At 36.9% G+C, this 15,916-nt stretch overlaps 1 protein-coding gene and 1 pseudogene across 3 annotated transcripts in view; one reads left to right on the top strand and one right to left on the bottom strand.

Moving 5' to 3' along the window:
- The window catches only part of PHF6 (PHD finger protein 6), a 48,905-nt gene that overhangs the window by 24,512 nt on the left and 8,477 nt on the right, over nt 1–15,916 (bottom strand). For all 3 annotated transcript variants that reach the window (XM_063083698.1, XM_063083697.1, XM_063083699.1), the window contains 2 exons: nt 5,373–5,506; nt 5,050–5,093 (listed from right to left, as the gene is read on the bottom strand). In XM_063083698.1, coding sequence (XP_062939768.1) covers nt 5,050–5,093; nt 5,373–5,506 — 178 coding nt within the window. The remainder of the gene's footprint in view (nt 1–5,049; nt 5,094–5,372; nt 5,507–15,916) is intronic.
- LOC134367086 (PRELI domain-containing protein 1, mitochondrial-like) lies at nt 7,357–8,166 on the top strand (annotated as a pseudogene).

Raw genomic sequence — 15,916 nt, 5'->3', positions numbered from 1 at the left:
AAATGTACCATTCTTGTGTGGGATGTTGATAGTGGGGAAGGCTGTGGGGAAGGCTGTGTGTGTGTGTGTGTGTGTGTGTGTGTGTGTATGTGTGTGTGTGTGTGTGTGTGTGTTTGGGGAGGGAAAGGCAGGAGATATATCAAAACTCTGTACTTTCCACTCAATTTTGCTAAGAACCTAAAATTGCTCTAAAAAATAAAGTCTATTAAGAAAAAAAAGTGCCACCCTTTAATATTCTTCCAACTATTCCCCTGACCCTTTACAAGCAAACATATCAGAAGGCTTACCTATGTCCCTTGTCTTAAAATACCTCACCTCTCATTTGCTCTGAGGTACATATCAATATGGCTTCTGCCCCTACTACTTTACGCAATCTATTCTCTAAGGTCACCAATGGCTCCATTGTCATTGAATCCAATGGATGCTTTTTTAACAGCATATCAGGTTAACCATTTGGTTCCTTCTAGACCTACTCTGTCTCCTCCCTTGGCTTCTATGACCTAGCACTACCCTGACTTTCCTCCTCTCTTCCTTTTGCAGGCCCATCTTTCTATAACCCAGCCTTTTTTTTTTTTCAATTTTATTTATATTTAATTTTGTGGGGTACAGTGTTGTTTCAATACATGCATATACTGCACAATGATTCACTTAGGGTAGACAGCATAGTTTTGTACTTGTTAGTCCACCCCTTCTCCTCCCTCCCACTCCTTTCCCTTCCCAGCCTCCAGTTACCATTATTCTACTCTCTACTCCTATGAGAATCACTTTTTTTTTTTTAGATTCAACATATGAGTGAGATCATGTGGTATTTATCTTTCTGTGCCTGACTTACTTCACAACATATTGGTTTCCAGTTCCATCCATGTTGCTGCAAGTGATAGGATATCATTTCTTTTTATAGCTGAATAGTATTCCATTATGTATATATAACACAAGTTTTTAATCCATTCATCTGTTGATGGGCATTTACATTGATTCCATCTGTTGGCTATTGTGAATAGTGCTGTAATGAATATGGGAGTGCAGGTGTCTTTTTGATACTCTGATTTCATTTCCTCTGGGTATATACCCAGTTGTGGGTAGCTGGATCATAAGGAAGATCTATTTTTAGTTCTCTGAGGAACCTCCATACTGTTTTCCACAATGGCAGTACCAATTTACATTCCCACCAACAATGTAGGACAGTTCCCTTTTCTCCGCATCCTCTCCAGCATTTGTTATTTTCTGGTTATTGGTTATTGACAATAACCATTCTAACTTACCTCATTGTGGTTTTATTTTGCATTTGCCTGATGATTAATGATGTTGAGCATTTTTTCATGTGCTTGCTAGCCATTTGTATTTCTTCTTTTGAGAAATGTCTGTTCAGGTCCTTTGCCCATTTTTAAATTGGGTAATTTGGTTTTTTGCTGTTGAGTTGTCTGATGTATAGTTTGCAAAGACTTTCTCCCATTCTGTAGGTTGTCTCTTCACTTTGTTGACAGTGTCCCTTCCAGCCTTTAACTGTCAAAGTTACTCAAGGCTCTGTCCTAGGCCCACTGCTCTTTGGAACTCTCTCTTTAGGGGATTTTTCCTCCTCTCACAGAGATACAATTATCTATACTCACACTTGGCAAAATTCCATCTCTAGCTAAGGTCTCTATTCTTAGAACAAAAACCATATAATTTTTCTGCTTATCTGATACCCCCACTTAGATAGCTCCTAGGTATCTGAAATTCGATGTTTCAAAACTTAACTCTTTAACTTTCCCCATAAGCATAGTCCAACTCTACTGTTATCTAAGTAATGGCACCATCAGTCACCCATTTGCTTATGCCAGAAACCTTAGAGTCATCTCCAATATCTCTTCTCACTCATCCCTATACCAGATCTACTCCCTCAGTCCTATGAATTCTAACTTTAAAAACTCTCTCGAATTTGTCTACTTCTGCTCATCCCCATAGTTACAACACTAGTCCAAGCCTTCTATCATTAGTCACTAGGATTCCTGCAATAGGCCATTCTCTCCTGCTTAAAACCCTTAATCGCCTCCTGTTGTCCTTACAATAATATCCAAAATCCTTACCAATCCAGCCCATGCATTCTTCTTTCAACCTCATCATGTGCCACTCTTATCTATCCTTTACTTTCATAGTCTTCTATCAATTCCTGGAAAGCATTAAGTTCTTTCCTGTCTCAGAGTCTTTAAAGGTCCTGATCCTTCTGCACAGAATGCTCCTCCAACCTTCTTTAGTTTTTTAAGACTTAATTCAAATGAAAACGTCCTCATAAGTCCACCCAAACATACACTCATGTTACCCTATATTTGTCATTCATGCCATTTATTATAATTGTAACCAACTAATTGTGCAATTATTTATTGCACATCTCTTAAATTAGACTTCAAGCTCTTTGGGGACAGGGACCAATCTAGTTTATCCCTATATTCCCAATTACCTAATAGCCTTGCCACACAGTAAGTGAAATAAATTCATCAATCTGTGTATAATTCCAGAGGGACCCTGTCCTCAGTTAATTGTCACCATGAATAGGGAAGATTTTTTTTTTTTTTATCAGAAATGGTTTCTTGCATATTTCAAATTATTTTATAGGCAGCCTATCTAAGGCCATCGTCACTAACAAGTAAATATATATAGTTCCTGGGACTGGCATTCTGATAATCTACTGACAGTGATAGCTCAAAAGTTCATCCAAATGGCTAAATACCTTGGGCTACAGATTAAAGAAAAAAATTGCTTCTGCAAACTCTGTTTTTTTTTTTCTTTTCTGAAACAAAACTGATGACATGGGTTTTAGGTTTTAAATATTCAATAATGTTTTCTTAAGAAGATGGGAAAATCAAATTGCCATATTATGCAATTATTCTCAAATTTAATATTTCAAAACAGCTAATGCTGTATAAACCTAACATGACAGACTGAATTATATAGTATTTATCATATTAAGTATTTGCCAAGTAAGTATCAAGCCACAGATGGCAAATGATCATGAAATTGCCACAGGTAACAATTCCTCTCTGTTCTAGAGGCTAGTACACTACAACCCTCAAAGACAGTCCCTGAAATACAATCTTTAACCCCCCATCATAAATCACAATCATAAAGTAGATCCTATGCTTCCCATTAGAACAATGAAAAATTGGAAGTTCTGTTTCTGACAAAGCACTCAATATCAAATAAATTTGAGCTAGATGAATGTGATAAAAGCCAAAATGCGATAAATCTAAACTCTGTAATATTTTTAAATTGTAGAATTATGCTTCGAGCTCTACAATATGACTATAAACACCTATATGCCAATGACACAAGGGGCCCCAATGTTCTACAGAAGTATACATTGAATCCAAAATTCAAAGCAGTTGTATCACAAATTTAAAGTTGTACTAATCCTGCCAGTTACATTATAAGAAAAGTTGTCTTAAAAAGTATGAATTTAGATCTCTCACTAAAATTCCAGAGGAAAAAAAGTGGTCAAAATTATTCTTTATACAGTCTGCAGTGACTTTTCTCTACCACTAGATGGTACTATCAGTTTAAAAGAATCTAAGAAATACAATGAGAGCTGTCTATATTAATCAGGATGTATCAGTCATCCTTCTTAAATATCTCAAATATCCTGTCCCAGTATGCTCATATACGTGTATTAATCAGATCATGAGTCTCAATTCTCAGCTAAACGTATATGTCCATTCTGATCTTACAAAGTATCGAAAAAATACACTGTTAAAATTAAGTAATGAAAGGTGGGAAAGCTTACTCTTAACCTTTCACAATTCAATTCTAGAAGTGAGGAAAAATTTGGAAGGAAAGCACTATCAAGGATTTTCAGTAATACTCTATCATCTCAAAAACATTCTGCTCTTATTATTTATCCAGTCTGTTTCCCTTAAAGACTAGTTTTTGCTAAAGATGTACTTTTTTTTTTTGGCGGCTGGCAAGGGGATCCAAACCTTTGACCTTGGTGTTACCAGCTCACTTGGTTAGAGCTGGTGCTAATCAGCCAGCCCAAAGATGTACTTTTAATCAGCACTTTAAAGTATCTGGACTAATATGGAGTGGAAACAATACTGTTTGTATTATAAAAAGCCATGATCTAAGAGATCAGAAAGGGCAACCAATTTTAATATGCTAACACCAATAATTAGGTAAGTCTTTATAAAAGAAACAACTTCCTAAAACAATAGTGCTCAAACCATTCTAATTCTAAACAACATGTTCCCAGAAGCTAACAAAAATTTTAAAGATCTCTAATCTAAATGAAGGGATAGAACAATCTCAGATTAAATCTAAGCCATTTTATATTGCTAGTAAAAGTATCAAAACCATCTGTTTGAAAAGATTTGAAACAAGTTAGAATTCAATTTGAGAACTTTCCCATACTTTTTAAAGACCAAGTACAACTTGGCTAACTATATATAAACATGACTAACCTGGTTTTGTATAAATTTAAGTAGATACAAACTATAAAATAATTTTTTTTTTTTTTTTTAGGGGATCTTAACCCTTGGCTTGGTGTTGTCAGTACCATACTCAGCCAGTGAGCGAACCAGCCATCCCTATATAGGATCCAAACCCACGGCCTTGGTGTTATCAGCACCGCACTCTCCCGAGTGAGCCACGGGCCGGCCCTATAATTTTTAAAGTTTCTGTTTTAAATTTGGTTACTTATAAACATGTCTGTATTTTTTAAAAAAATTACTATAGTGTGAATAAAAATGTAACATGCCTGATTGGTGATCACAAAATGTACTAGTATTCCTAAGTTCACAGTATCTATAATATCTGATCCCAATTATTACCCTTACAGAAACACATCAGCACTAAAGAGAAATAAATTTTCAATGTATGCTTTATAAGAACTTCAGGGTGAAAGTTTTCTTAAAAGTTTAGATCGTTTTTACTATATGCATTAGTTTATCCTGATGCTTTTCTCAATTCTAAATGTATTTAATACTGTGCTACGTCTTATGGTAAAAATTAATACAGTACAGTTCACCCATACTTTACTCAAATTTCTTCTTGAAACTGAAAAGTGGCTGAATGACGTACCTTCAGAGTTATGTGCAGTTTTCTTGTGTTTTCTGCAATAAACCCTATAAAAATGAAGAAATAAAAAATTATTAAGTAAGCAAACTAAATTAAACACATTTTCCAAATTAAGAGAATGAGCAGTATACTTCACCCCATTCACAAGCTGGATTCAGAAAATCTTTATTAAACTCTATACCATTTCTCTCTAAGCATTAATTAAATTCCTCATCACAACACCCTTTATGAGGATAATGAAATGCTTTGAAATGGGAAACATTTTTACAAAAGCCTAAAGAAAGTATGACTCTTAAAAAAAACTTAAAGAGAAGTTAAATAATTACATGTAAATTCCTTGTGAAGGTTTCTCTCGTATTTGAGCTTTATCATGCAATGCACAGTGGTAGTGGTATGTTCTGTGACATGTTTTCACATCACAACCAATTGTTGCTCCAGGACAATGGCACAAAGAACACATCTATAGCAAAACAACAAAATATTATTATTAGTATGTGTTTTTTCTAAGGCTGTGATATCAGGTTAGAGGCATATCAATTCTGTCAAGGAAAATGAACTGGTTATTGAAAAATTTTGTAATTAATGATGCTGTTTTTCTTATTTTCTCTCAGAAATAATTTGAATAAAATTCTTCTGGGGGTATTCTTCCCCCATGTTAATAAACACTGACAAAATTAACAAAATATTATTAATGTCTATTGTTTCATTGTGGTCAAGAGAAAATTTGAAATACTGTAAATCAGGAATGTGAGACATATATAACATTAAAAGACTCAGACCTTTCTTACAAATCCAAATCTTCCTGGGTATGAGTAGCTGGGAAAAATGTCTCATACCAGAAAAAACTTTTCCTTAAAATTTCCACTTAATGAGAGTCTTTGAAAAAAAATCTCACACACTATTTGGGAACCTGATAAAATCAATTTAAAGTTAGGGAAGAAGAGCAGATAAAAGAATTAGGTAGTTTTTTTAATACCTCAAGCTCTGAGAATATTTTGTGATGTCAAGTTGATTAAATCGTGAAAATATGCTTGTCTACTTCAATTTAATCTCTTACCTCATGCATTATGAATGCAGGCAAACAGATAAAAGAAGATTCTTTCAACATTTTAAAACCTTACCTTCTGAGTTTATTGGATAATTCATATTGATTAACTAGTCATACTCTAGATTTAGAAAAAAAATTCTTTTAAAAAGTACATAACAATGATTGTTAGTGGTTTTGATTCACATATTATAGTGTACTGTACTGAGTAGACTTTAAATGAGACTATCTCCTAAGCTATAAACACCATGCCAAAATAAAGTCACAATAAAAAGTCTAAAAAACTGTTAATTTGTTTTTTGGCTGCTAAATACCTTGTTCTAAACTACTCTTATTCTTCTATATTAATTTGAACATAAAGAATACTTCATACTAACTTTTGGATTAATTAGCCCGTAAGCAATTTTGGAGTACCGAAAGGCTAGTATAAATTCCAATAAAATTTCTTATATTTCTTTAAGTAACTCAAACACTCAAACTCTCATTCAAGCTATCAGAAAGAGAAACACTGTCAATACAGGTACTTCTCAAAAAACATGAGGGCCAGTGCCCCTTATTAATACTTGAGAAATACCTCACCTCCTTAAATAAATATACAAATTTCAAAGTATTACTGTGAAAAGAAATACTGTGCCAAATTATCCAGCAGGGAAAGCTTTTGGATGGTTTATAAATTCTTAAGGAGGTAGAGCATTTGTACTGCAGCTTAATTATGAAGTTCTGTTACTTTAGTAAATTATATTTCTGATCAAAAAGCAGATTTATTATTATAGAAACTTTGGAAAACTCAAAAGAGCACAAAGAAAATTTAAAAATCATTCATACTCACCAAGCAGAAGGGCCTTACAGTGTTACAATGCTTGTGTGAAAGTATTTTTCTATATAATTCTGCTCATACTATTTTGCAACCTAATTTTTTTAACTTAATAAACTGAACAATTACCCCACTTCATTAAGAACTCTACCACAAGTAGTTTACCTTGAAAAGTACATCTAAAATGAGTTTGAATAGTACATTTTAGGGAAAAAAAAATATTAAATTCAATTAGCAAGCAAAACTGAAAGGAGAGGTACTGTTAAAAATACTGTGTTGAGCTCAACACTGGCAAAAATAGTGAGATGGGTACTCTCATATACTGCTGGAAATTGGTACACACTCTCTGGAAAGCAATTTGCCTTATTTATCAAATGCTTTTTAAAAGCTGATATTCTCTGATCCAGTAATTTTACTTCTATAAATCTAGTCTAAAAAAATAAAAGTCCTCATGGTGCTGGCGGTGGCGGCTTGGGCGTTGCGCGTGGGTGACTGAGCTGCGATCCTGGTGGGCGTGTGCCAAGCCCTGGCCCGGCCTCTGAGTGCCCACTGGGCTACACAGCCCTGATGCTGTGCATGTGCTAAACCCGCCCCGGCCAGGAAGACAGTCAAGTATTTCCTGGGCCAGAGCGTGCGCCGGAGTTCCTGGGACCAAGTGTTCGCTGCCTTCTGACAGCGGTACCTGAATCCCTACAGTAAACATGTCTTGACAGAAGACATAGTACATGGTGAGGTGACCCCTGACCAGAAGCTCCTGTCCTGGCGACTCCTGACCAAGACCAACAGGATGCCCCACTGGGCCAAGAGACTGTTTCCTGCCAATGTTGCTCACTCGGTGTACATCCTGGAGGACTCTATTGTGGACCCACATAATCAGACCATGACCACCTTCACCTGGAATATCAACCACGTCGGGCTGATGGTGGTGAAGGAACGATGTGTTTACTGTGTGAACTCTGACAACAGCGGCTGGACTGAAATCTGCAGGGAAGCCTGGGTCTCCTCTAGCTTATTTGGTGTCTCCAGAGCTGTCTGGGAATTTGGTCTTGCCTGGTTCAAAAGCAACGTGACCAAGGTTATGAAGGGTTTTGAATACATCTTAGCCAAGCTGCAAGATGAGGCCCCTTCTAAAACACTTGAGACAGCCAAGGAAGCCAAGGAAAAGACAAAGGAGACTGCACTGGCAGCTACAGAGAAGGCCAAGGACCTAGCCAACAAGGCAGCCACCAAGAAGCAGCAACAGCAGCAGCGGTTTATATAGCCAGTCCAGGTCTGGGTGTGGCCTGGGCCCTCCCCACCTCTACCACAGCACACCAGACAACTTGGCTTAACTCCCTCTGCCTTCTCCCCATTGTACTCTACTATTAAAAGTCAATTTCTAGCCCTGTCTATTGTCTGGGTGGTGGGTGTCCTGTTTGGCATCTACAGTACACCAGGCATGTCATCTAGGTCTGAGCTGGGCCTGCTTGTTCCCCTATTGGGCAGCTGAGGACAGAGGCACAGAGAGGTGTGGTGACTTGCCAAGGGTCACAGACAGTATGCAGGCAAGGTGGTAATAAACGACAGACTGTAAGCTCCACAAGGGCGGGGCTCTTTGTTTTGTTCTCTAATGTGTCCCAAGTACCTGGAACAATATCTAGCACATAATAGGCACTCAATAAATATTTGTTGAATTCCAAAAAAAAAAAAAAAAAATCAGACTCAAACAGTTTATGTACAAGCACATTTATTGCAGAATTATTTAGAAACTCCTGAAATGGAAAACAACCTACGGAAAACAATAACTGAAAAATGTTTAGATGACAGTATACCCATATGAAGGAATATTCTTTAGCCACTCTTTCCAAAGAAATTTTAGTGGCACAGGAAAAGGTTTATGTATAATGTTGAATAAAAACATGAGGCAGGATACAAAACTATGTGAATTATAATCCCAATTATGTTTCTAACATACATTCCTTGAAAATAGGTGGAAGTAAATATAGCAAAATGCTAAGTGGTTATCTTTGAGTGGTTGATTTTCTTCACAATTCCCTGTATTTTCTGATTTTTCTAAAATGTTCAAAAGTAGTTTTACATGCAAAAAAAAATTACTTAAAAAACATATGGGGAATTCTCTAGCAAATGCTTTCAAAACCAGTCTCTCAGTTTGGTGAGGATGAGAAGGAAACCAAAAGCCTAAAATACATCAAAATGTTTTTTGGCTGGTAAATAAAATCAAATCTGCTCAAAGTAAACCATAGCTGATTTTAAGCTGCTATGGTGAAATAAATCCATTTTGCAAATAACCAGTTAACTACAGCAATTTAGGACAGATAAACTTTTTTTTAAAGTGAGAAAAAGCTCACTTTATTTTTACTGTCAGTTTCACTCAAGGAAAAAGAAAAAGAGGAAGACAGTCCAATAAAAATATTTTCAGAGTGGAAAATTCTTCTCAAGGTTAGGAGTAGGAATTTTGCTGAATTAGAATTCATAGGATCAATTTTATGCAGCATTTACATACAAGCAGTCAAATTTCTGGCAAGGTACTAACAAAATAACAAAAATTACCCATAATAAAACTAAAATACAAAATTTACATTTGTTAAATTACCTATGAATGCAAAAAGGGAAAATAACTGTTATCTTTAAGTCAACTATGCTATATTCCAATCCCTGAAATAATCCTTTTTCCTTCAACTCCTATGGGACTTAAGATGTATAGTGTTCATTTTGGCTCTTATCATTTTACTCCCTCAGATGGCTAATTATCTTTATAAATGTATAGATTTTATCCATCAATTCCTTCTGGATTGAATATTTTTGAAGACTAACACTACGCCTTACAAAGTAGTGCTCAATAAATCTGTTCATTGTAAGCTTACTCTGTTATCGAAGATTTTAATATCTTATGGCACATTTTTTCTCATTCATGTTTCTAATACCTGCAGATTTAACATAATTACCTTTAGGTACTTCTAAAAATATTTAAACAGTCTGATCCGAGTGGGAAAGGTGAAATTGCAGAGAACAATCCAGTTGAAGGGACACAGAATTAGCAGTGGCAACAATGTTTGGAGGAAAAGATTAGCCCTGCTGGAAACAAGGTTGAGAACTAAGAAGAGATAATAAAGAAAATTAAAGAAACTGGGAAACCAGGTAAGAGGCTAGTACAAATTAAAAAAAAAAAAAAAAAAAAAAAGATGTTATGAGAAAAATAAGACAAAGTTGAAAAAAGCAGAATAATTGGAAAATGAGACCCCACCCACCACCATGCACAGCAAGGCACCAGCTGGGTGGACCAAATAATGGTATCTAGTATCCCCCCCTTCACACAAGGCACTTGCTCTACAATTTGCCATAGTCCCTAGTGGGCCCTCAGCAGAATGAGTGTCAGCTGCCGTTTATCATCATGCTTGCACTGTACTCATGGCTCCTTCAAATGTAGGAAAATGAAAGTTAACCTGACAGGAACATGTTTTTCAAGAAGAACTGTAGACCACTCCCCCTCCCCCCGCCCCGACAAAGGCCTGATCCACATATCAAATATCGTGTTGAGATTCCTGCCCCCCAACACAGGTATAAATGTTATTTCTCAGCTTATCCTTCTCGTATTCTGATTTCAAGTTTTTAATTTAAATAGAGGCAAAAACTTCTTCATTCATAATATATATTTTTTTAACTTTTACTCCTGCATTCAGTTTGCTACCTAATAGACCTAGTAAACCTCAATAATTAACTACCAGCTCCAAATTGGGGAGATTGGAAAAAGAGGCCCTATCCTATTATAGATATTTGCATGACATCTTTATAATACTGCTAGAATTAGAAGCTATACTAACTTAAGGTTAAGTTGTGCCTCATATGCAGTCTCAAGGAGCTGACCCACCAATGAAAGAGGAACTAAGTCACGCATGAGAGGCGACACAGGAACTAAAAGGGCTATGACTTAGCTAAAGTCTGGTGGGAGCAAGATACCAGACATACCTGCTCCTCAGTCAACTGAACTAGGCCAGGACTGAAATTCAGTTTACAAAAAGAAGTCTTAAGGAATAAAATGAAAATATTGCTTTCTCAGTAGCTATGGGGAAGTAAAACTGAAATGAGTTTGCCAACTTCTAAGACAGGCAGAAAGAGAAGGCTCTCAAGAAAAAGCTGGAATCTGATGGCTGGATAGAACCCTATGGAACCAAGGGAGGCAGGACTCTCTACCACTCAGCTTTGTCCAGCTTAATTGTCCTGTATCTACTATGCATGTCAATAACTGACTACCAGTGTAGACAAATTCTCACTGCCACGTTCTTACTACTCTCAAAACACCTGCTCCAAGAAAACTGCTATGAATACACAGAGAACGAAAAGGAGGGTACAAAAAGAGGTCATGCTCTTGAGCCTGTAGGTAAAGAAAAAAATGCCAAAGGCACTTGGAGTAGGAACATGGTACCTAGGATATTCTCATGGGAGATACCAGCCAAAAAATAAAGTGGGAGTAGTTCACCTTACACAGGATTGTTTTGTTTTGTTTTTAATAACAGATAACATTATCTCCAGTAAAAACTAGAAAGCAGGACAGTGCAGTTGGAGCAGGTTTTCAGAGATGCGCCAAACATGCTCCTTAACTCAAGTTTCATTGCTTTATTTATAGTAATACTTCATGTATCCAACATGGCTAAAGAACAAAGTAGCCTATGGATTATCTGATTAACAGTTATCCAATTTATTTGTTAAAAATTCCTAAAAAGAATGCCACTGCATGGGAGGGTGGAACATGAACTCAATTGTTTCTGTTTGATCCTAATAGCTACTATTTAAAACAAAATAAAACAAAACAAACAAACAAAAACGGCATTTTGAAGGAGGTCTTATGAAAACACAAACATACTACTTATAAGGTCTTAATGGAAAGCTAGAAAGCAACATAAAATCTGAAAGCTGTCAAAGTCATTGAAAAGTGACAAGATGCTTGAAAAATAGATTAGGAACTTAAATTCCAAGTGCTTCTAAAAAAATTAGGACCGCTAAAAAGTACCTGTTAAGTTTTTACTAGAGTAACAAATTTAGGCAGTTACTGAATAGATCATTTCAGAAGTCTTGGAAATTGGAGGGAAATGAACTAAGCCTATCAATTTCTTACTTAACCTAACCTCCTGACCTTGCTCTGAATATCACATACTCCAACTCCACCTAACTTTCTGAATCATGTTTGATGAAGGTTACAAATTATCTTATTGAAGCTTTTGAAGTCTTTTTTGTTCACGTGAAAGATTCAGACATTTTCCGAGCTCTGATCTTTATGCTCAGGCTCTTCTCAGGTATGATTCTTTCCATCTGAGTGTACTCTAAACTGCCCTGCTGCTTGCTATATTTAATCTGTGAAGAACATTAAATACACATCTATGCTCAAGTGCTGAGACATCCCCCCAAAACCAGACAAATTATTTTATACTATTAGTTTTGGTTCTCCTCCATTAGCACAAATAATGACATAAATTTACAGTATTCCCAATTACAAAAAAGTATATTTAGACAAAGGAAAAAAAGTGTGCATTTAAAAAAATAAATTTATTCAGTAATAGCCAAAGACCAACTTTCTCCATCAGACGTGGTCTCCATTAAGACTTGGTTTCTCTTTGGCCTTACATTCATTCTCCTTAATCATCTCAAAAGTAAAACCAAGTTCATTTTAATATAAATGACAAGTAAAATATCTGCACACACTAAAATTAATCTGCATGCCATAAATGAAGTTTTTAAAAAATTCACATTTATATGAATACATTCACAATGCTTGCAAACTTATACAGATTACAATGAGGCCACTGAACGAATCTTCAAGAAGAAAATGTACCCCTTTTCCTCCAAAGTACCCTAAAGCAGGCATCCCTGGGGCCTAATCCAGCCCACCATTTGTTTTTGTAAATAAAGTTTTACTAGAACAGAGCCATGCTCATTTCTTTGTGTATTGTTTGTGATTGCAACTGAGACCATATGGCTTGCAAAGCCTTAAATATTTATTATCTCATCCTTTACAGGAGAAGTTTGCCAACCACTGTCCTAAGGCAATGATCCATAAGCAAGGGTGTTCATCAAAAATCACTTGGGAACCTTTTTCAAAAGACACCTGTTTGCAACCCCTGCCCCACTCCCTTCTCTGATTTAGTAGAGCTGGTTAGGTGCCTCTGCTCTAAGGATTATTAACTACTATTAGGAGCATCAATAGTTACCTGGCACCTTCTGCTTCTGTGTATACAGAAAGCAAAGTGGCAGCACTCCGTACAATGTGGGTGCTCTATTTTGCCCTTACTGAATGCTAAATGAGCCACACACTCTACTTTAAATAGCACTAGCATTTAGTACTTATTTAATATTTTTGACCACTTCCTCCTCCTTGAAACTCTTACCCCTTTGACTTCCACAGCATCACTGTGTTGGTGGAATACATTTCAGATGTCACTTTCTATAGAGACTTCTAACTTCTCAGGTAGAATTAATTATGGTCCTCTTTCTCAGCTCTCCTGTGGCATTCTTTACATACTTCTAAGTCTAAACCATATTTATTCATGTTTACATCCTAAGTGTCTAGTATCTTGATTGGTACAAAGTAGAAATTCAATGAAGAATATGATAAATAGACAGATAGATGAATTCTAAACTCTATAGTAGGGGGCCATAACAAATATAGTGCTTAAGGAAACAACAAAATTAACACCATACTGGGAGAGTGAAGATTGAAGAAACATGAAAACCCTGATGTTTAAGGCATGCACAGCTCTCCACCAACCAGAAGAAATAAGCAACCTGATTTTTTCCTCTGGATTTCTCTTCTCCCTTTTCAAACTGCTAAAGCTGCAAACAACACTGAAACACTGATTAACCACAAAACAGAGGAATCTGATGCTATGCCATGACTTCCCTGGTCAATTTATACCTAGTCCATTATTAAGACTACATACTATTATCAAATTGAAGCCTCTTCCTTCTTCAAATTCAACCAACAGTGAGTGTCCGCTTATTTATTAGAACACTACTGGGCACAAAAGAGACATCAAGCACCATGCTCTGAGTGTTTTCCATGCATTGTTCCTACTTAATCTATGCTAGGCAAAGAGAATGCAGTCTAACTCTCCCAGAGTCTGCAATGCAGTGGGGGAGAAAGGCTTGCATACATGTATCAGATACAATGCATATTGTGTTATACTGTACGATGGGTGAAGTTTGAAGTTTGAGATGGACCTCAAAACCAGACAGAACTTTTGAGAGGCAGCTAGGAGGAAAAGGGATCCACAAGCAGCGGTGAACATCAGTACATGCACAGCAGCGAGGACAAGCAGAGAAAGGATCTTCTGGAAACCAAGAGGAGAGAGAGTAAGATGAGGATGGAAAAGGTGGGTTAAGACAGGACTTTTGAATGGCAGGCTGAGGCCTCTGGATATTACTTTGTATGCGGTAAGAAGTCATTAAAGGTTTGAGCCAGGGAGTGACAACAGCTTTTAAAAGCAGAGATCAAGTAATTACCAGTAGTACGTTGGAAGGATGGGAAGAGGAAGACTGGATACAGGGTAACAGTAAGAGAAAAGAGGCAGAGCCATCCCAGAAATATAATCAATGTGAGACTGATGTGGAAGAAGGAAGAGTTGAAGGTAAAGGATTCAGAAAAAGAATCAGGTTTCAGGGCGGGGAGGTAATGAATACTGGTTTAGACAGGTTGAGTTTAAGATGCCTGCAGGACATCTGTGTAGAGCAGACAAATATGCTGCCATCATTATATTTCATTCTCTACAGTGACTACTGTATATTTCTTGTCTCCTGAAAAATCCTGCTTTGCCCTTCCCTATCCCCTCCCATCTATGAGTGAAAATTACTTTTTAACGTTTAAAGACCCTGCAATCAACCCACTTTACTCAACTCTATTCCATCTAAACCATCTCTAGGAAGCAGTCTTAACTACCTAGATAGGCAAGACTCTTCCCAAACAGAATAAAAAGGTAAATACTATTGTTGCACTCTTTTACCTGCCCATAATCCTGCCGACTAGGCCAATTGTCGGGCTAGAGCTGGGTCTGAAGCTCACAGACCCCTCAGCCTGTTCACAGCAGTGCAGGGCGGTCGCCCAAGGCAGAAGCCAACCAAGGTGGGGGCGCCACATGGCCGTGCTCTCCAACCTGCGGCTTCCAAGGCCCTGTTTGCCAGTTAGCTAGCTCATAGACCTGCGCGAGGGGTCTGGGGACCCAGCCTGGCATGTGAAGGGTTTGTGACCTAGTCTGTGAACAGGCTGAGGGGTCTGTGAGCTCCAGACCCAGCCCAAGCCCGACAACTATGAATTGTCTTATATGGAGATTCACAGCCTGCCCAATATCTAGAAAATAAGCTCTCAAAGTCAGACACCTGCCAAGCTTTCCACTGGCACTAATAAATAACAAAGCAAAGTCTATGTAGACCTGGTCTCTTCATTTTCAGAGGCTACAAAAAATATCTTGAGGGTAATAACTAGAACATTCTTACATAGGAAATGTATAGGAATTGTGTCCTAAAAATGAACAAGATAATGCTTTTAAGAACAATAATTAATGAGTCTGACTATGTCCTAACTCAGTACTATTTCCATCTTTATTAGAAAACTACTAAGTTCTAATCATTACATTTTTTGAAAAGTGATTTTTTGGTTGGGTAGCTTAAAAGACAGTTTAGTGGTATAACCTGGTGATTAGGAGTTCTGGCTTTGGGGCCAACTGGCCCTAGATTCAATTCCCAGCTCTGCCACTTACTAGCTATATGACCACAGTCAGATTACTTAACTTCTGTGATCCTCACTTTCCTCATATGTAAGGTGAGAATGAATACTTTTCTATTTCACAGTGTGACTGTGAGGATTAAATAGGATCATGTATTTATAGTACTTAGTCTAGTCCCTAGCACATAGTAAGTGTTCAATAAATGTTAGCTATTTCTACTACAGGTTGAGTATATCTTATCAAATATGCTCAGAACTAGAAGTGTTTCAGATTTTGGATTCTTTTCAGATTTTGGAATAT

The sequence above is a fragment of the Cynocephalus volans genome, chromosome X (assembly GCF_027409185.1).
Source record: "Cynocephalus volans isolate mCynVol1 chromosome X, mCynVol1.pri, whole genome shotgun sequence".
In the NCBI taxonomy this organism is placed as follows: Eukaryota; Metazoa; Chordata; class Mammalia; order Dermoptera; family Cynocephalidae; genus Cynocephalus; species Cynocephalus volans.
This window is presented reverse-complemented; position numbering and strand designations above follow the sequence as displayed.